The sequence below is a fragment of the Haliaeetus leucocephalus genome, unplaced genomic scaffold (assembly GCF_000737465.1).
Source record: "Haliaeetus leucocephalus isolate CR32 unplaced genomic scaffold, Haliaeetus_leucocephalus-4.0 Scaffold526, whole genome shotgun sequence".
NCBI lineage: Eukaryota > Metazoa > Chordata > Aves > Accipitriformes > Accipitridae > Haliaeetus > Haliaeetus leucocephalus.
The window spans coordinates 4191855-4214284 of record NW_010972962.1 but is presented as its reverse complement, the minus strand read 5'-3'; the positions used below and the strand labels follow the sequence as shown (position 1 = coordinate 4214284).

Here is a 22430-nt window from a genome sequence, read left to right as displayed (position 1 = left end):
ACATTGCAGAGGAGCCAAAGCTGCAGGAGCAATCAAAACCGGTGGGACATATCACTGAAAGATAATGTGAAAGGAAGGGCAGGGGCACTGGAGGAGTAGGTTTCCAGGGCATTTCCAGAGCTGTCAAGGCAGGGTAGGGAGGCTGAAGAGGCAGCTTAAAGCTATGAACCATATTTGAATGAGACAGCTAATAAAAGAAAAAAAGTGGGGGCATTATGCAGTTGTACAGCGTGCATATTCTCAGTGTCAAAGCTCATGAACAAATTCCAGTGTAAATAATCCAACGTGTGGCACCTTCTAGTCACAAAGTTAGCAAGGATTTGTTTTGTCAGTGAAGTTGAGGATAATATATTTTGTCCAAAACTCTCTATACAGAAGGCTTTCATAAGAAAGGAGATATAAACCCAGGTTTTATAAAGAAAATAAAAACCATTTTTTCTTGCTTTTAATTTAAAAAAAAAATCTTGCATTACAATTTTAATCATTAAAAAAAAGCATCAAAGAATATGCTTCTTGCCCTACCCTGAAGTGCTACCTCTAATCAAAAGCTGAATGGGCAGTACTGTAGCAGTGATATTAATTTCCATTCACAGGTGCAAGGATTACTTTTCAAAGTAATGGTTGCAAGACAAAGATAAGGTAAAAGGCACATCCTTCCTGAGATGTCTGTGTTGAAACTACAATTGTATGTTTAACTGAAAAATTATGAAACTTGAATCACTACAATAGTTTCACAGTGGGAGAGAATGAGAAAAGTGTCGTCTTAGGAGTGTTTGCATTTCTTTCATTTTCAAAATGGTTTTAGGAAGCATTTTGTAAAGCGTATCCATTTCTAAAGCTTGCCAGTGATGGTGGTAAAATTTTAGTACTTTACGTATATGAAATAGTCATGGTTTTCTTTCCTCATCAGTAAGAACCTTTTTGTTATTACCGCACTGTTTGTTCTGTACCATATACCTGCAGTTCTGAAGTAACTCTAGAATGTGACATCTATCAGAGGTCTTCCCTATAAACATTATAACAAGCCACAGTGAGAGAAGGAACATTTTTTTGTGATAAAAATTGCATAGATTAAAAAAAAAAAGCCATTTTTCCAATGTAGCTTCAGCTTATGAAGAAGGAGAGGAAAGCCATCTACTGTGCAGATTGAGTCTCACCACCTGCTGCTCCTGGTGCTACTGGTACCTGCTGGTACCATTTTCTTTATGTGGTTAAGAGGAGAAATATATGAGTATATGAAACTAAATAGGCCATTGATTAGCACCTTATTCTAAAAATAGTGCGATCGAGTAATTTTCACACCCCTGAAACCTTTACGATGCTCTAACTGCATTTTGGCAGTCTTAGCTGAAACTGCTTTCCTTCCTTATGATTTTTCTTCTTAATGCAATTATATTAACCAGACAGTTTTATTTAGCAATATGGACAAACAAACCTATTGGAGTTCCTGCTTGTATTTCATAGCTGGATTTTTTTGATGGTGTCATTATATAATTGTTAATGACAGGAATGATTAACCCATAGTTGCCTGTTTATTATGTAAAACCTAGCTAAATCCATAGGGTAACGGAATTAATGGTAGATTTGCCAAACAAAAACTTGAGCAACAATGATTTTTAGAGCAGTATTTTCACTTTTAGTTATTGAACTAATAATGAAATTGTATGGGTTTTGATAAAAAAATTATCTTTACAGCAGACTACAAGATACCCATAGATTGTCTTTCTCTTATTTTATTCTCCAGGGTTGATTTTAATTTATTTAATTATTTATTAGCTGTGTTGTTACTGTTTCAGTTTTCCTGCCCTTCTTCAGTAGACGTGTTCATTAATGCAGAAGTATTTTAGTGCATTCTTGAAAACAAATATTAAATCTGCATGGTACAAACAGTTCTGATTTCGGTTCCTTATTTCAGGATACGGGCATAAAGCCAAGTGCTATAATGTGTACAGGTTCCTATGGTGAAAACAGTCAATTTAAGAATTGTAATTTAATTTAATTCTTTAGACTTTTATTTGACCAACTAATTTGTCACTGTTACTTGTTATTTCTGCTTTACTAGTCCGTACTGTGTTGTTCATTTTCATTTAAATACTCTTCAGAGTAAACATGGTAATGGTGGCAGATCAAATAGATATGCTCAGCCATTCAAAACAAGCGTCTCTCAAATTCAGGCTTAAGAGGTGCTGACAGAGAGGCACATCATTCTTCCCCGTGTTGCAGGGGAGCGTTGCTCTGCTGGTTCTGTGTTACTAGGCTCTCCTGTTAGCCCTAGTATTGCCCAGAATCTCCTCACTAAAAAGCTGAGGTCAAAACACCTCAGTTCACATGTCAAAAAGAGCTTAAGAACAAATTCTGAATCACAGCTAACAGGCCTAATTTATAGGGGTTTTTAGCAAATGAAAACCTGCTACCTTACCTCTTTATTAGTGTAAGTGGACTGATAGATAATTGGGGTGATATCTATTCTTTGTGACAGCTGAGAGAAGTGCTCATTGGGGCTCTTAGAAGGGGCAAGTTAAGATTAAGGGCCTGAATCTCCTTTTCTGCTTAGCCACAACCACAATGAAACCATTGTAATGTTGTTCCACTTTAGCAAAACCAGTATAAATAGAAGAGAAATTAGCTGATAATTCCTACCATCAGTATCCCCCGTAATTCTACCAATGGCTAGAAAAGTACGTTTTTACCTTTATTGACCTTTAAAAGTGTTTTACCTTTACAGAATCCTGATCTAATCGGTTCAGGTTGAAAAGACATTTTCCTGTCGTTCCTGTCTCTTATGTAGCATTCTTTATCTTTACAGTTCAAAGCTCTTTCCACAGTTGGTAACTATCGATGTCCCCTTTTCATAGCTGGAGGCACTGAAACACCAGAAGGGAGGTAGCTGGCCTCAGGTCACCCCGCAAGACAGTGGCAGAGCAGAGAGATGCATCCGAGGTCTTTTGAGTTCTCTTTCTGGATGTTGCTTGTCACTCAGCATTGTTTCATTGACTCACTGTCCTCAAAGAATTAAAAAAAACTTACATGAAATAAAGAACATCATGAGTGGAGGTAGCTTTAAAATGTCACTTTCTTTTCTAGGCATCGCCATCAATTAAATGTGATGTTTGTTGGAGGGCCAAATGAAAGGAAGGATTATCATATTGAAGAAGGAGAAGAGGTAACCTATAGGCTATGTATATTTTGCTGCTTTAATTGATCTATAATGATTAAAATGCAGCTACTTTTGAAGCTACACATCAGCAATGCCAGGCTTGTGATGTTGTATTTATTAGATCTATTCAAAGACTTAAACAGAATCATTCACCAGAACCATACACCATCTGTGCATTTCCTTTGAAACAAACACATGAGATCAGATCTATTTAGCTATAAATCATTTCCAAGGGGAAACTAGATAAAATGTTCTGACACATTAAAATGTCTCATTTCAACATTTTGGAACAAAACTTTGGAAAGGTAATGATATTTTTAAAGTGATACTTTGTTGCAGAAGATCGGTCTATATTTCAAAAGTAACTTGAAATTCCAAAATAAAAATAAATTATTTTGATTGGTTTGAAATTATATTTTTCTGAACTTTGTGAAAAACATCAGCATTTTCAGCTTTCATTCAGGTTTGGAAGGTTGAAGAATAGAGTCTCTAAACATTTTTCAAATCAGTCCCCTTTGCTGCACATCTTCTGTATCAAAAGAAAGCCATCCCACCGCTTTGAGTTGTGACTAGCCATTGTGCCAAATGCAGAATATAGGAAGAAAGAGTAGAAACCTATCAAAATTGTAACAGCTTACACCTACTTTGTTAACTGCCTTTTTCCTGGAATAGTCTGCTTGGCCTGAGGACTCCTCTGAGTCAGAGGTATCACAAATGGCTCTGAAGGAACACTAAGGGAAAGGGGACACTAGAGGCCTGCCACTAAGGATTTCAGGATGGGAGACAATTTGCCTTGCTTCCCAGCAGAGTAATTTAATTTCAGGGAATTCCAGTAAAACTTGGCCACCTAATTTTAAGTACCTTTGGAAACCCAAGCCTAAGCATCTACATAGTTCAAGGCAGAAGTGAGTCAAGTTCGATAAATCCTTTTAAAAAGAAACAAAAATTTGCGTTTGCTTACCATTGAATCATTTCTCACAAAACCAACCCAACCATTTCATAACAGCCTTCATTAACTCTCTGTTATAATTGTGCTGTGCAGGTGTTTGTAGTCATCATAACCGCACCACTCTGAAAGCGTGGATGCTACCTTCTCACTGTCTGACTCCTGCCTGCTTTGGATTGCCACCACAGCCTCACAGCCCACCCATGGCTGTGGGCACAGGCATGTCTGTCACCTACCAGGTTACCCAACAGGTGCCATGATGTCCCTTCTCAGCGGCCACGCAGGGGGAGCTCTGGCAACGGCCAGGACCATGCCATCAGGTTGCTTGGGCTGGGAAGGAGGCAATCCAGGTCCCAGGGCAGCGCGTGTGAAGTGATTGTTGCTAACCAGGAGAATTTAGCATCCATCATCTATTTACAAGAAAATTCCAGAGATACTTAGCTGGGGAAAACAAAATGTGGAGCAATCGCATCTGTAGGATGACTGCTCAGAAAGCACTGACAAGAATAGCTAATCTCTACGCTGCTGTTATGGTTTATTGTTGAGTATTATATGTTAGATTAAAAAAGAGTGAGTGAATTTTCTTATCGAGGTTAATGACATCAAGGTTTGGCAAAGCATAAAACGAAGGTACATATGGAAGTTAACAATTCCGTATCATTTTTTCTGCAACTTAACCTTTTTGGTTTTATACAATTAATTTATTTTCTTGCTCTGAAGAATACATTAGAGCTATACACTAAGAGAGGAACACACAAAAATGAGCTGAAGTTTAACCGGTACAATAGCCTGCACTACAATATAAAACATATTGTATTTTTTTTTCTGTTCCTTACAATCTTGCCTCTCCCTGCATCTCCCAGTTCATAATGGATTATCCTTGGTCCCCAACCCATTCCTGTGCTGTTTCATTTTTTTTAAAATGTATCTCCTCCTCCCCTTCCATCAAAATGAAAGTTAGATAATTTGTCTCTTTTTTTTTTTTTCAAGATTTTCCTGTATTTGAAAAGAATTTGGCCTGCCTTTAATAAGCCTAAACCCATTATATGACTTTCCAACAGTATAGAAAGTTAGCCGTATCTGTAAAGGCATAACTTACATCAGTATGCACCAGTATAGTAAATTATTACTAATTCAACTGGCTACAAGATTTTTTAGGTATCAGTACATCCTCATTTACATGGATTATTTGCTCATTAGCAAATTTCCCACAATTACTCAGCAACCAAAAATGGAAACATAAAATTCCTATCCGATAGTAAATTGGCAATATACACATCAGAAGCGTTATCACTTACTTATCAGTTTAACATATGGGCCAATTTTGTCCCGTTTTATGGAGGTACAATATAGTCATAGACTGCATTTTACCATAGCTTTTTATCAGACACATTTGCACCTTCCTGTGATCTAATTTAGATCCATGTTTTTCATTAGAGAAGAATTATGAGGCAGAGAGTATCCTAGTAAAAGGTCATAGTCCTAAATTAGACTTGGGATTAAAAAAAAAAAAACATTTAAAACCATGTTCAGCTCATTATTTTGGCAGGCAAAAGGTCATTTATAGTTCTGAGTGATAATTTGAAAAATAAACTATATAGGCCTACTGTTAACAGGCCAAATCATGAATGTAAAACCCCATAAATCCTTTATGCAAATTTAGCTGATGCTATTCTACTGTATTATTCTGATAGCAAAGAAGTGTTGGTTTAGAAAAGAAAATTAAATTTAGGATTGTTTATATCTGTTCACTCATTATTGCATGCCTGTTATCACCCGGCTTACAGTATGTCCTGTGGCACAACTTGTGCTTGTCAGCCTGCAGTTCACAGCAGCAAGGGGTTCACATGCAGAGATAAGGGCTTAGGAGCATCCTTCTGCTCCTGAGCTGTTCTCTGTTGGCGCTGTTAATGTGCAGGTGTATCGGGAAGATCAGTTCTGACTGGCTAATTATGAGAAAAAACGGAGGCTTGATTTGGACTCTCTTCAAAACTTTTTAGGATCGTCTCCTGAACAGTCATTTATGCTAAAACGACAGCTAGTCTCGCACAATTTTTTTCCTCCTCTCAACAAGCAGGAGTTTCCTAAATATGTAACTCAAAATTTTCTTCCTTCTTAGTTTTGTCTCTACTGCTTCATTTCCATCTTAATTTTCTATGCACTACTTATTTGCCATCCTTCTGCACAGAAGTACTGCCTCATACCTGAGACATTGTTTTCCACTGGACAGGTTTTATAAGGAGCCAAATCAAGCTGCACTTTACCAGAGATAAACCATTCACATCCTTTGGCTTGACTTTACCACTATGTCATAGTCATTCTTTTTCCTATTTGTAAATGTTAAGTTCCCCCTTGCTCCCTTCTCCATCAGGACAGAGATGCAGTCAACAAACATTTACTTGGACGTTCTCTGCCTCTAAATCAGACTCATTCTAAAATGAAACTGCATTGCTTTGGGAAATGCATCTTCTGTTGAAACATGGCAAAAAACCTGCTGTGAGAATGCACCTTTATAGCTATATGGACAAAACTTTCTTAATATGCACTGAAATGAAAGTGTTTGTGCTATATAGCTAGTTTTGTCAAGAGAGCTTTGGATTACATGGACTAGTAACTACTAGTCTTGTGTAGTCAACTTGATGAGACCAGTGAAAGCTTCTGTGGTGGTCCTGACATGATGCTCAACCCCTCACGGCTATGGGATAGCAGGTGCATCCCAGGTACCAGGGAACAGTCCTTGACATACCTTTGTGTCTTGAACTTTTCATCATACAGTAGTATTTGTGACAAGAAGAGTTTCGGCGCTTACACAGTTCACGGACTTCATGGTGTATTTACTGCATTTTTGCTTACTTGCAAAGCCTGAGGGGGAAAAAACCCTTCTAATCTTATCTTATAAATTCATTATATAACTTCCAAAGAAATAAGGTAAGTGAAAACTGAAGGGAACTGTATATTTTGGAGGAAGTTAATGACAGACAAAACCCATAATAACAAAGCTTAGCTATAGTAAAAGAATTTCAGATTTTATTTACTGCATCATGTGGGCTGCTTTGGGGGCAAGTGAGATATGCTAACAGCTAAATCTAGGATCACAAAAGTAGTTCAGCTCCTGTCTCTTTACCCACTTCAGACCACCACTTAAACACAATGAATCTCCGCTAGCTGACTTTGATTTCTTAACAATTTATATTCTGATGTTGTGTCTACATAAAACAGTGCAGTTCCATGCAGAGAAATTCAAATCAGCCTTTCATCTACCACCTGCAACACATTTGCATTGGCATAATATTCTGCTTGGTTCTAAAAGCCCTGCTTCTCACTGTGCTGTGCGTATTTTACCCTAAGTTTCTGCACTCAGCATCTAGGTTATTTCCTATGGATAGAGCCACCTAAGTACTGATGCAGCCCCACAGATCAGAGCCCTTACGCTGCAGTCCTAAAGAGGACTCTCAGAACAGAAATTCCCTCTCCTTTGATCATCTTGGCCAATCTCTTCAGCTTCTCCTAGCATATTTACATGGCCTGATTGAGATATAGCAACATCTTGCTCTGAAACATGATACAGATTTGGTCTTGTCTGCCGCAGCTCATCTGAGTTTTCTAACCTGAGTTCAATTTCTCTTTTTCTCCCCCTCACACACACACCACAAGTAAGACTTGACTCCAGTTTCTGACAAATTACCTGCTTAAATGAAGCCTGACCCCTTCTTATAGCGTATGCTGCTCTCTAGTCAGCATGCTTTTGAGAAACTCTTCCCTAGCAGCTCAGTTCTCCCTTTGCATTGTATGGGGATATGGATGCCTAAGAAGGAGGGGAAAGGGGCTATGTGAGCATTCCAGTAGCTAGTTTTGTGGTGCTTATCTCCCAAATAAAACTGAGAACGTGAGCTGCAACAAAGCAAGACAAATCTTTTTGCTTATTTACATTTAACCCCCCCCCATTCATCTGGTGGAAACTCCTTGAATATTTTACTAAGAAACAAAGATCCTATTACGAAGTAATAAGAGAGATGATCCTTTTGCATCAGAAAGAGATCGTGTCTTCAGAAATAAGTTTGCTGCATAAAATTGTTGGGATGAGTTTGGGGTAGTATTCAGGTTTCACAGATGACATGTAAATGAGCAGAGTAAAAAAAAATCAAAACACCACAACATCATTTTCTCTACCTTCCTCATCTGTTTGCCTTCCAGACTTCTGATGGCTGAAAAGCCTTGTGATGAGAGAGGGAGAAAATTGTTTTTCTGTGCTCAAATACATCAGTCACCACTGAAGTCTGGAAAACACCCAGGCTCTACTCCCACGTCAGAATTTGATTTGCTCTGCAAATTAATTTAGTGCTTAGCAATCTGACAAGCAGTACAAGCCAGGGTATGCCAAGTCAGGGCCTAATCCCAGAAGTAGCTGAGCAATCCCAAATTCCACTTTCAGAAGCAGTCAGCACTCAAAGTACACTGCAAATTGCAGGTATCTTTACAGGTCTATGAATAAGCTCTCAGCTACAAAAGCCCTCACAGAGCTCTGGGCTCCTACATCTAGGCAGAGTTTGATATCAAAGGTGAATCTAAATTAGATTACATACATTGTTGTACATAATATAAAATAGACTTGTTTTTTAATTGGCCTGTACAAACCAATTAGAAACACTGTGTTCCTCCCCTGCTACATGCTTCCTTCTTTACTCTGCTAGGATACACATACTTGGATGAAGCAGCAACACAATTCTCACCACGTGAATATGGTGGGGATGATAGTGCTCTTTTTAAGGTAGTATCCACACTTTCTACTACCCTGTTGAAATTAATTCCTACCAAGACAAGCAGCTTCAGTAATGCTTCCACTGAAGGCAACCTCTCTGCATCTCCACCTATTGTCTCCAGAAATGTCTGCATAATTTATTTTATGAGTCTTCATAACCGAGTGAAATACCCGTTTGCAGTCTTGACAATGATTCAGCACTGGTCATGCTGCCTTTCACTGCAGCTTAACACAATACTACCAGGTTTGAAGCATGCTCAGGAAGGGTGAAGCAGACTAAGGAAGGAGGATGTAATTCTCCTACAGTAAAGAGAATTTAAGGAAAATTAAATGAGTCAAAAAAACCCTCTCAATATTAAGGGCCTTTCAGTTTAGTTTTCATAGGTATAACTGCAGTTTTAATGATCATATTGAGCAATGTTATGAAAAAAAGTTATGCTTAGGGTAAAGAATGCCTTCTAGGTGGCTCATAACTTCTAGAGGCAAGGTGAGAAACAATAAGAGGAAGTGTTTTTAGTGTAATCATAACAAGAAGATGCCACATAGTAAGCAAGAAAGCTAAACAAAAGGCAGAAGTCTGCAAAATGAAAGGAAGAAAAGAAGGAGGTATAAAAAAAAAAATAAATAAGCACGTTTAGTAACAAAAGGGATAAAAAGACACATGAACAACCTTTGTTTCTTCCTTGAGCCACATTTTTCACCCAGAAAGACAAATCCATGTCCGATTTTGACCTATTATGCAGTAGCAGTGTACAAAGCTAGGCTTCTCTGGAAGGAGATATAGATATAGATATATTACATGTAACGAGTTCTTGTCATTAATAAGATGCTAATAGAGTGAAAATGTTGCACATTTCCTCAGTTTTCAGTACTACTGTGGAGAATGGATACCAGATTATCCCAGTAAAAACAGACCAATTAGGAAAGCTTATATTTTCAGGTGGCATGAACTCTACTGACTTACCATCTATCTATATGCATACATATTTGTGTATATGCATACATATTTGTGTATATACATACATATATATAAGTGGGTGCACACACCCACAGACACCCCAGTACCTCCTTACTCAGGCCTTGATTTTTCCAGGAGATACTTAGGGAAAGGTTAGATTTTCCCAGAAGGCAAAGCTCAGTCAGTATTTATAAAAAAACCCCAAACATTCTAGCAAAAAGACAGTACAATACTGTATTGCCAAACTGTCCTGTGAAATGGGCATGGACTGTAACCCACTGAGATATTAAACAGTTGATAGTTTTCTTGATAAAAGTTCAGGGTATAATATAAGCACAGCAGTAGATTTAGTAATTACTGCCACTTGTATTAATCACAGTTATATCAGATGATTTATGGATGACTGAAGCACTCAGACATTTTCAAAAAAAAGTTTTGAAGAATAGACCATAATTTGCAGTGAAAGGTACTATTTAAATTCAGTCAGAAAAACACTTTTATTGACACTGTGTAGCCCACCTTGTTCCTCCTTCCCCATTGCAAAACAATTCTTTTAATTCAAAATACAGCGTTCAAAATCTTTCCTTATGACTGTGATGCTCACCTACTGAACTGGATGGCCCCTTTCCCCTCTCCAGTCTTTCATGACCAGAAAGTTTGCTTAGCTGCATGATTCATGGTCACAAGCAGAATAAAATTCTGCCTCTGTTGTCCTTCCCTTCATCTACATATCCTGTGCGTGTGTTCAGTAATGGCTCCCTCAGTAGTTATAGGGAAGGTAACACTCCAAAGCTCAACATTTCAAGAAGGATCTTTCCATTTCAGCATTACCAGTGCCATATTGCCAATGGCCTGTGTGATAATCCATCAGGATCTTACGGTCCTAGATGAGTCTTTTTTGAAATGAAGGAGAGATCATTTCCCCACTCAAATCACTTTATGTTGTACAATGAGCAGTTAGCCCTGCCCAGCGTGCTCTGTAACGGGGGCTACTATAGCATTTTTTACAGTCATTCAGTAGCACCAAAGAAAATGACAGGAAAAGAACCTGGGGAGATGGAGTGCAAGGAGGATAAGTAGCATGGCACTGTGGCCATCTAGACAAGAGTTATAATTTACCCATTGTGATGTGTCTGGCATAAGGTGAACTTTTCACTCATATAAGAGCTCTCAGCATGAGCACTTTTCCAGTACATCTTCAGTTGTCTCTACTGTTTCATTCCCTTGGCAGCATATTTATTCTTTGTTAAGTTCATAGAGGTGTTTCTTGAATTCTCAGGGCTTGAATTAATATTTCAAAACTCTTTTGGAAATAATCCTGACTAAAAAAATTGATTAAGCTCTTCTAATGTTGGTAAAGGTTAAGTGGTGGTGGGGGCGTTATATACTTCCGTGGTTTCTTCTTTCCCCTATTTATTTTCCATTTTGCCAAAATTGTAGTGAATTACTATAAATAAAATTATTTTCACTATACTTCTAACTTTTAATCAGGTTTCAATTTCACCTACACTAGCAATTATATGAATTAATCTCTTTGGTTTCTAGGTATGGCAAACAGAACATGGAAAGCATATAGAAGCTTGGCAGAGAATGGTGGAAAAGTTGACTTTTGGAAGTATTATTGCTCTGTATTATAGAAAATGAGGAACAATGTGCCCATTATTCTAGGTCAAAGAGACCTGCTTACAGATCATAGCACAGTTCTGCCATAAAACATGAGGCTAGGTCTGCGCACCTCAGAGCTCCCCCAAAGCTACTCTGAAAACAGACTTGTGGAAAGGTCACTGAGGACAGAATTATGGGTTCAGTGGTTCTGTCCTTATACACGCTTCAAATGTAATCCTTTTACATTTACATGCACAGTAGGAAGAGGATCAGCTGTTGCTGGACTTTGAGGGTATCCACAGAAATAAAGCAGAACAGCTTCCAAATGGGCAATTATTCCCAAATGAGAAAGCTTCATAAAAAAAAAAAGAAAAAAAGAAAACATGCACCCAAAAAACTTGTGAGCTTATTTGGAGCTTATTTGGAAAAGTGATATTTAGTTTGACTGAATACAATAGTGAAGACCCTGCTACATCTGAAATGAAGCTTTATATACAATGTAATTAACAGATGTCTAAACCATAACGTCCCAACCTACAAAGGAGTAAAGACAGTGCGACGGAAGTCCACTGGGTTCACAGAATAGCTCTAAAAGCAGTTATAGACCTCTTAGACTGTCAAATGCATGTAAGATAATGGAAATAATATATATTTAGTAATGCTTTCAAAAGCAACAAAGGTTGGAAGTCATTTATTGTTAGAAAAAATATGTAAATATTTGCAATTACAGATTGAATGTATTTATACATGTATCCTTTATATACAGAATATGAAGTACAGAATGTTTTGGAGTAGTTGCCTTAATGTTATTTTCCTATTCCTTCAGCTGTTTTACCAGGTTAAAGGAGATATGTGTTTGAAGATAATTGAAAATGGGAAACAAAAAGACATTGTCATCCGAGAAGGGGAGGTAAAACAGGGTGATTTTTCTGTTATTGTTGTACATAGGTATGTTAAGTGAATATTTTATGAACTATTTAAAAGTCAGTTTATCCCTGCTGTGCAAGAGATTGCATCACAATAAAAAAAAAATCTTCAATGCAGTATAGCAAATTCCATGTAATTAACAGCAAACTACAGTACACTGTGTTCAACATCTCATTATTTCAATAACAGATAAAAATCTCTCTGAGCATTTAGGATACCCATTCAGATAGTCAGGAATATACTGAGAGGATTTCTTATTCCCCTGAATGGCATGGAATCTGCCATGTGAATTCATGTGGATCAGTCTTTTATTTACATATTTTTAGGTACTGTCCTGGTTTCAGCTGGGATAGAGTTAATTGTCTTCCTAGTAGCTGGTACAGTGCTGTGTTTTGAGTTCAGTATGAGAAGAATGTTGATAACACTGATGTTTTCAGTTGTTGCTCAGTAGTGTTTAGACTAGAGTCAAGGATTTTTCAGCTTCTCATGCCCAGCCAGCAAGAAGGCTGGAGGGGCACAAGAAGTTGGCACAGGACACAGCCAGGGCACCTGACCCAAACTGGCCAACGGTGTATTCCATACCATGGGACGTCCCATCTAGTTTAGGAACTGGGAAGTGGGGGGGGGAGGGATTCGCCGCTCGGGGACTGGCTGGGTGTCGGTCGGCGGGTGGTGAGCAATTGCCCTGCGCATCATTTGTACATTCCAGTCCTTTTATTACTACTGTTGTCATTTTATTAGTGTTATCATTATCATTATTAGTTTCTTCTTTTTCTATTCTATTCAACCATTCTTATCTCAACCCACGAGCTTTACGTCTTTTCCCCTATTCTCTCCCCCATGCCACGGGGGAAGGGTAGTGAGTGAGCGGCTGCGTGGTGCTTAGTTACCAGCTGGGGTTAAACCACAACAGGTACATACTGCCCACCCACCCAAACACACCACTAAGCAAACTGCCTAGAACTTAGAAAGTTAAAAGATTCAACTATTTTCAGCCTTCTTTAGTCCTCACAGCTAGCCTTCACAACCATCACAATACAAGAACAGCTTTAAAGAGCAATTTATGGATAAAATGTATCCAGCTGCACTCAGTTGTTTTTCCTTACAGTAGTGGACTTGCTAAAGCATACATTGCAGTGTTCTTAATGAGTGCATGACTAAGTATTTTACTTGGTGTTATTACAAGTTATTAGATGTGCTACAACTGCCACTCATTGTCACAAGCTTGAACTGTACTCAGTCTTTGAAAGTATTATTAGGTCTAGTGGGGCCAGCCTTTAAAATGGAAGACATATTAGATCCAATAGCTTGATGTCATTAGAAGTATTACAGCATTTTCAATGAAGAAACAGATCTACATTTTCAAACCTACAGACAGTGAGAGAGTCTGGTAATACACTTCTCACTGGAGAAGTACATTCAGCTGAGATCTTGGCAAGTACCAGAACCATTAATGAAAAGGAGTGCACAATATCCTTAGTGGGAAGACTGACACTAGACCTGGTGAGGCACTATCATTAGCTCTGTTTTGTAGACAGACTTGCCCAAACTTGGCTAAGAAATCTGTAGCACTGAAGAACAGTACAGGCTTGTACCACCTTCCTACATAGTCAGATAGCTGCTAGAAAAAGGTTTATTCTCAAACTTCAGCAATAGACTTCTCCCAACCTAATGTTGTCTATTCACTTTGTCACTTGCATGAGTAAGTAGCCCCTCATATTTGTTAATTATTTCTGAAGAGAATAACACTCCTCATCATGCAATCACAGGTGCTTACTGTGTTGGAGGGATACATGTAGTTGATTAGTTTAGACATTTTCTGGAGGTGACAACAAACTTGCTTTTTATTTCTGTTTCTGCTACTCAGAAATTGCAGTAAATTTATAAATTCCAGATGAGTAACTGGTTAGATTTTAATTTCAGTTGTGTCCAGCAATGATGATCAAACCAGGAGGAAAGCACCTGACTGCCATAAAAGCAGTGCTGATTGCAGTCAGTGGTCATCATTCACTGAGAAAGCAAGAAACAGTACCTGCTGGGCTGTTGGTACCAAAGTGGGTGCAGCTGCAGAGGAGGAACACAAGATCAACAAAGAGTAGGGGAAAAGTGGGGCAAGGAGCAGAGGGGTTTGTGGGTTGGGGGGCGGAGGAAGGACAACACAAAGAACAAAGACTTCCTGACACTGATGCTTTCCCATTTCTTTGAACAGATGTTCCTCCTACCTGCTAGGATACCTCATTCTCCTCAGAGATATGCAAACACTGTGGGTCTTGTGATTGAGAGGGAAAGATTAAAGACAGAAATTGATGGGCTCAGGTGAAGTATAAACTGTTGGCTAATCTGTTAGGATTTGTAATATAAACTAATTTCTCATGTCAATACAATACTGTATTTTACTTTCCTGATAATTTATCAGATTCACCCTGGCAATTTTGTACTAATTTTATCCACACATCTATTTACCTATGCATACATAAACAGAGATCTCATTTAGCATTTGATTTAGTTAAACAAGGAACATGTTGAAATGTCTTAAATGCATGCTGTGTTTATAGCTATCTACTTATGTATTGCCTACTACTATCATCATAAGTTTTAAAATCTCAGAGCTCTGTAACAACACAAACCAAAAAAGACTTTTTTTTAATCGATTCCGGCAAGCAGAACATTAATTCCTTTGTAAGCGCTGAAATAAAAAAGATGAAGAGGAGCTTTCTTGGCACGTATGCAGGAAGCTGGGAACAAAAGTCAGTTTTCCTTATGCTAACCCGTCTACATTGTACACACCTCTGCCTAGCTTTTACTGCCTTATGCGAACAACATCTTCAAAGAAATGAGAGGTTTACTTTGTATTCTAGTAGGAGCAGGACTAAGCCTTGTCCTGTGGTCATACAGAATTCATAAGTCTAAGAAGGCAAGTCACAGCAGTAACATTAGCCAAGTTAGAAAAGCTGGTTTGATATTAACCAGATACAACTGACCAAAGAGAGTTTACAGCTATTCATGTAATTTATAAAGATTTGAAACTGTGGTAATATCTGTAATGTACTGTTTCTGTCCTTTTGCCTACAGTTTTGTTGTATGGGCGGTACCACAGCAGGAAGATTACAAATATGTGGAGCTAGAAAGATATGCTTTTTCATTCAAACAAAAAAGGCTAAAGAAAGAAATAAGAAACTAAGAAAGGGACCATTAAAAAAACCCACACCTGATTGGATTCCAAGCTAAAGACAAATTCAGTTCACTTAAAACATTGTTCATCTATGCACTTGTCCCTTTTTTTCCTTTCATTGCAGGTCTGTGGATTATGAGCACTTACATTATTAAAAAGATATCTTGAGCTAGAAACAATTGGCCAGTGATTCAGATAACTATGCTTATTTGTAATAAAGGAACATAAATAGCTTTAGGTAACTAAGTAAAATAACCTACCTTGTACATGAGGTCTGTGAATGGTATCAGTTAGATGCTGAATGCCTTTTTAGGGATCCCAGGTAGATCTAGAGATTTGCACTCCATTATAGTCATGCTCTTGTGGAGAAATTAAACTAAAAGCTACCATATGGTTTGCAGGTGGAAAAAATAATTGGATTAACAAAGCACATTCTTAATTGAAAATATCAGGTGCCTGAAAATAAATCACTCGGAGGTTTTTAGTGCCCTTGTTTTCACATTGGCATGATGAACAGACACCTGAAGTTTTGGAAGTAAACAATCAAGTCATACTTTTGAACCTACATTGTCTCTCTGTTTGCTCCTGGGAGAGATGGGGATTTATAACCAGAACCTCTAATCTTCTCAAACTTTTTTTCACTCCCAGCCACCTGCAGCAAAGACTCTACAAGAGGAAGTCATAATAACCTTTGAAGTATGCTGACTCAAGGTCTAATATTACGTTACTGTTCCATTATTTATCATGCCTACAAGCCTCAGTCATAAATCAGAGCCCCCAGCATGCCAATTATTGTACAAGTGAAGAATAAGTAGCCTGCCCCAGTGTTTCAGCCTAAGTAATGATTACATGCTTTGTACTATAAGAAAAATGCACTAGCTAATCTTAATCCTATGGCAAAGAAGTACAGAAACAACTAGTTTCTGTATTAGATGTTAGTTGTGTGGTTGGATTCTTTAACACCTAATAAGGTGCAGAGTCCTTCCCAGGTGCAAAGCCTTTTCCCAACTGAGACATTTGTAACATCTCTCTTCTCTGTAGATTCTCTGTGTTCAATATTTGTGCTCAAAGCACAGCTTTTTCCATATTGGAGGCATTAATAATATTACTCTCTTCTGAGTACCCTGTTTTTGCAAAACTTGAGGAGCCACGATGCTCTTAGAAAGTTTCTGGACAATATATATATAGATACATAAGACAGACATGAATATACAAATATGCACAGTATAATTACATAAGCCTTGTTTCCCTCTTCAAACACACATTCCAGTGGCTTTAACCCAAAGGACATATAGAACCTGTTTACAAGCAGTTGCAATCTGAGTGACCGTACTTAAGCATCACTCCCTTGCCAGTCTATGCAGTCTTTTTTAAACCTGTAGGTAAATTCTATATTTGCCATTCCATAGATTACAGCAACCTTGACCTGTTGATCTCAGCACAATATTTATTTGTTAAGACATAAAATAATGCAAATGAAGCACTAAGTTCCTCTTCAGAGGGGTGACCTAAACAACATTTACCAAGTTTATGTAGCTGACAACCATCTATTTTTTGCAAACAAGTCCATAAGCTACCTTGTTTTCTTAACAGTCCATGCATGGGCAATAAGCAAGCTGAGTCTCTTAAATATGAGCATTTATCTCATAGCTGCATGGAAGCAGTTACTGGAAATGGTATTTGGGGCCAATTATTTTTTTCAGTAACTACATCCAAAGTGAGAGTAATTGGTCCCAAGGGACTGTGTCACCAATCATTTCCAGGATTAAATCTGGAAAGTTTGCTGAAGGAATTTGGTGACTTATCTGTGGTTGATCAGCAGAACTACAAGGCCCTCCATAGAAGTTTCAGCACCCCACCCACCATGTCAGCTAACCAGGGAGACAGAAAGCTTCCCTAAATAACCATTCTTCAGAATAAAGTACACCAGGCTTGAGAATAACATGCTCTTACACAACATCAAGTAGCTATTTTCTTGAAAAGACTGAAACTGCATGATCACTTAGTTAATAAAAGGATTGACTAATGTTTTTACTTTGTCAGATACTATGTTGGAGAATCAACTAATGTTCTCTTTGAAAAATGGTTCCACTGTGAAGATCTCGGCACTCAACTTACACCAATAATTCAACAGTAAGCTTTTTTCTGCGTAAATTTTAAAAGAATGGTTAAAATGATCTAATAGATCATCAGTCTGTGATTTACATAGTTAATTTTCTATTTATGCTGCATTTTACATAGACTTGTTAAAAAGTTAATTGCTGCTCTACAAATTTTTAATCATATCTTGTACACCCCAAACCCATTAAATCAGATTAAAAAACTATTAAAATCAAGTGTTCCTCACATCTATCTGGAACATAGTTTTTGAACAAGTAAAAGCACCCTGCTGCAAAGTGCAAAAAGAATTGAATGAAAAATTAACACAGAATTGATGGTAGGTTAACTAGGTAAAACGCTTGCCTTAAGGCTTCTTTCACTCTTGCCTTAATCTAAGTACTTTTAATCAATATTATTCACGAATAATCAGTACTGTAGCAAATTTGGTAGAGGGCTGCTTTCTAGGAAATGTGTGAATGTCATCAATTAACTAATCAATTTGTTAAACAGTTGCTAAAGTTGAACAAGGAAATTGTTTAGTGACACGAATTTTGGAGGACTTTCGGACAAACCCTCTGTCAATAAAATAGGTATAGCCCTGCTGATACATGTGATAGTAGCTAAGGATCTGGCACATCCATTCTCAGCACAAAGCATAATGGCTGGTATTACTGCTTAGTCTTTGTTAACCTACAGAAGATGAACATGACTTTTTACTAGCATTTAAATGTTTATTATTCCAGGTTTTTCAATTCAAGACAATATCAAACTGGAAAACCAAACCCAGGTAATGCAAATTAATTTCAGAATTAGAACAATTACTGTACCTGATTGAATAGCAATGATTCTCTCCACAAAATGACTAAGTTTCTGTTTTTCTTTCTGATTATGTAAATTAAAGTTACTTTGGAAAGTAATTCTTTTCATTACCCCAACCACAAATAAAATCCATATACATGATTACCCACAGCATCTTGGCTGTTCATGTGATGCCATCGTAATGACCTATCAGGTAACTGTACAGTGTGAAATCTCAATGTCTCTATCCTTGCATGCCATTCAAGTCTTATACTAACAAAATTTCATTTCTGACTGTGCAGAATGAGATTTCTGTGAGTTGAATATACACTCTATACCTGCTTGTACTCTTTTACCTATAACTATACACTGCGATCTACTCTTGGGGAAAAAAAGGACACCTAGAGAAAGACAGATAGTTTTAGTTCATGTAGGGTCTGATCCATTTAACATTTTATTTCCATGCTGTCTTGCCCTATTTTTTATTTTGCCTCTGTTTGTGGATAGCGACTGCAACTTCCACACTTGAGCAGATACTCCAGTTGTAACTTGACTCTTGAGTCTGCTGGGCAGAGACATAGAACATAGGGGGAGTGACTGTTAAAACTAATTTATTAATATCTTTAGGAATCAGATCTCTCAAACATGATGGTTGCTTTCTGTAAGGCAACTGACGTCTCTATTGCAAGGATACTTGCAACAGCACCTTCAGCGGGAAACTTGGTTTGCTGAAATCTTACAATCCTGTTGGCCTACAGCTCTACATGATCATCCAGGATGTGCATGATCCATTGCTATTAATGTAAACTATGTGCAAAATACCACCCACCTGTCTTAACTAGGTCCAAAAGACTACACTATGTGACCATTTCTGCATCTGCAGGAACAGTTTCTACAGACTATTTGCAAGTGTTTTAGTTGGGTGCAACCTGGTCAGTTCTGCTGCAGGAACTTCAGGAGAGTCTCCATGAGATTGCCAAGTTCTTAATTGACACATGGAAACATACAAATCAGCATAAGCACAGCAGGAGCTTCCTGTGGGATCTCCAGGACAGCCTGAGATTGCCACCTGGAGAGTTCCTGCACGAGTTAGCCAAATGCTGTTATGAAGGCCAGCAGTTCAGTCAATCCCATTGCTCAACTAGGTTTGTTGTTTCAAATCAGTCTGTTGTCTCATTTATGCAGATGACTGACTGGGGGACATCCAGCACCAACCAGGAAATTTATGGCTCAGGTGCACTGCATGTGCACACATGCACAGCCGTAATACCCAGCTACGTTACTTTTACAACTACATGACAAACTTGAATGTCATCCTTCAGTCATACCCATAACTTAAGTTCCATAGCTCTTGCCACAAGTTAAAGACAAATTTTAGTTCCCCTCTCTAAGAGTTTTTTAGAACCCGTTGTCCTTAATCTCCATATTCATTCCCAAATGTCATAAGAAAGGTGATTTTTATTAATTACTCTAATAGAGACAAAGGTTCTAGTGAAACATTATATCCACATCTATCCTATTTCTCAGCTTGATACTCACCATTAAAATGTCACTGCCCGCCATGTCAGTCAATAATGGAACAAAGTTCTTACTCAGATCCTAAAATCAGGTAAAGATATTTTTTGCATGAGCATCACCTTTCTTAAAAATGGTTGACAAAATCACTGTCACCAAAATGAAAAGTTCACAGAAGAGTCCTATGTATGGGATTGCAACCTTACAAGCCCTTGCAGTCAGGAAACTGTAAGCCAGCCAGAAACCCTGCCTGAAAGACTTTGCAGCTGAACCAGCTTTTGGCATTGGCTCTCTGACACACCATCAAAATGTATTTATTTTAATTTGTGCTTATTTTAATTGGAGTACATCACCGGTGTGACATGTTTGGGTGTTGATGGGGGTTTTTTTGTTATTTGGGGGGTTTTTTGCAGGTGGGGGAGGGTGGGGTGTAGGTAGAGCAGGTATTGTCTCTCACTGTGTGTTTATAGTGTCTAACAGAGAAAATATAATTTCAGATGAAGCCTCTAGATGCTGCTGTAATAAAAAAAATCTCACACATACTATCCTTGTTCAATACAGTGATTTCCAATAAGCATCCCTCACCAGTCTGAGCTAAGAGCTTATACATCAGTAACAAATTAATTATATCAGTGCAGAAAAAAAGAACATTAAAGATTTATATTTTTAATATTTTTGCAGAAGATTAGAGCTAAAGAACAAACCTGACAATCAATCAGAAGCTATGATACATCCTGACACTTTTTTTTAAAACACGGAACTCTGAGAAATTTATTGATAAATCCAGTACAGAAGGTCTTTCTTTGTAATTTATTCAAAATCTGTAAAAAGGCCAAAAGGCATGAGATACTTCCATTAAAGCTGAAAAAAGTTTTTTCAACACACACAAAAAAAAAGGCAAGTAAATGTAGTTATTTTGCTCAGAGCTCAATACATGTTTTCTCACTGAATGGATTCTCCTCTTGGATTAGCCACTAAGTCAGGACAACAAATATTTGAAATGCTCTTGGCTTAACTCTTGCCATAAGCAAAAAGCAGTCAACAAAGTTACATGGCAGGCTTTCAGCCTGGGAAACAGCTCCATTTTTTCCAATTTTCAGTTCTCATGGACAATAAGAAGCTCAAAGTCTCAGTGATGTCTTACACATGAGGAAAATACCCCAGATTTTTAGTTACAGAATTTTTAGCTAGCAGCTCCTGTAACTGTCAGTGAGGCCTGTGTTAAAAAAAAAAAATTTAAAAAAAAATAATCAAAGTTTGATTGAGATATGAGTAAGCTGGTAATATGTTCCTTCTGCAGGCATACCCAACTGATAGAGAAATAATGCTTTGAAATTATTCCCTCAGCAGAATTTTTTAAAGTAGAATTCAACAACCAGCATGACACTTGTAACACATAACAAGCTACCACCAGTTTCTCTCTCAAGACATATTTTAACAAGATTTGAGCTGGCCTATGCAGAGGGCTGGTTTTCAGCCTCTTCTTTCAGTTGCTCTTCTGAAATCCAGAATCTCCTCAGTTTAAAAGTGCTAGCTGGAGCACTCAGCTTCAGGTTCACCTCTACATAAACCTGAACCTTTTCAGAGAGAAATGGAATAAAATTGAAGAAAAACATCTTGAAAGAAACCCTTGATTGCAGCTCACTCATAAAGGAAAGCTATAAATGGAATCAATCAAGCTCCAATTGCTTTAAAAAAAAAACCATACAAAAAAAAAGATACCCAAGTCCAGATTTTTTCTTGATTTATTTATGGTTTCTGGCTCAGCCAACATCAGGGCAAGTCCCTCTGAAAGCAGGGTTACTCAGAATATATGAAAAGACAGCAGTAGCTATTAAAAAAAGATACATTTTAGAAGAGGGTCTCAAGTACCATCAGGTGAAATACAATCAGAAACAGGTATTGCATGCAATCCTTACTTCAGGCATCTTCCCTGTTTTGTACTGAATTACTAGCCTCTTTTGTTACCATGTGTAGAAATAAAGTCTGAGAAAACGCTCCCCTCCTTTTATTAATAAGGGTGAATATATTTAAGATATAGTCTAAACATACCAAGAACACTCAAGATAGGTTGGTTTTGTTTACTTTACACAATTTTTGAGAGGAGGAATCACAGTTATCAAAACAACTCTTCCTACTTTCAGTTGAATCAAACTGGAAGTAAGATTCTCAGGGTTTCTATTTCATCCCAATTTTATAGTCAAGAGGACAAGGGACAGTTCAGACAGGCAAACCCCAGTTCTAATAAACAGTGATGGCTGAATATTGTTCGCAAAAGTATCCAGAAGTTCAAAAGTTTATCCTGCCATGCTCACTGAAATAGTCCAGGCTTCTTTTATGTGAAATTTGATGGCAAAAAGTGCAAGAAAAGACTTTTCCTAATTTAGGCTTGTTTAAAAATTATCTTTAATAACGTCAATGGTGTAGGTAGAATATCAGGGTTTTGTTTATCCATATTAATTAATCAACTTCTAATTATCAATGAAATCTTAA

General features: G+C 37.7%; 1 protein-coding gene across 2 annotated transcripts in view; it reads left to right on the top strand.

Annotated features, from left to right (window-relative positions):
• The window catches only part of HAAO (3-hydroxyanthranilate 3,4-dioxygenase), a 34654-nt gene that overhangs the window by 504 nt on the left and 11720 nt on the right, over positions 1 to 22430 (top strand). For both annotated transcript variants that reach the window (XM_010576463.1, XM_010576462.1), the window contains exons 2-6: positions 3085 to 3163; positions 12252 to 12335; positions 14562 to 14668; positions 17568 to 17657; positions 18368 to 18411. In XM_010576463.1, the coding sequence (XP_010574765.1) occupies positions 3085 to 3163; positions 12252 to 12335; positions 14562 to 14668; positions 17568 to 17657; positions 18368 to 18411 (404 nt within the window). The remainder of the gene's footprint in view (positions 1 to 3084; positions 3164 to 12251; positions 12336 to 14561; positions 14669 to 17567; positions 17658 to 18367; positions 18412 to 22430) is intronic.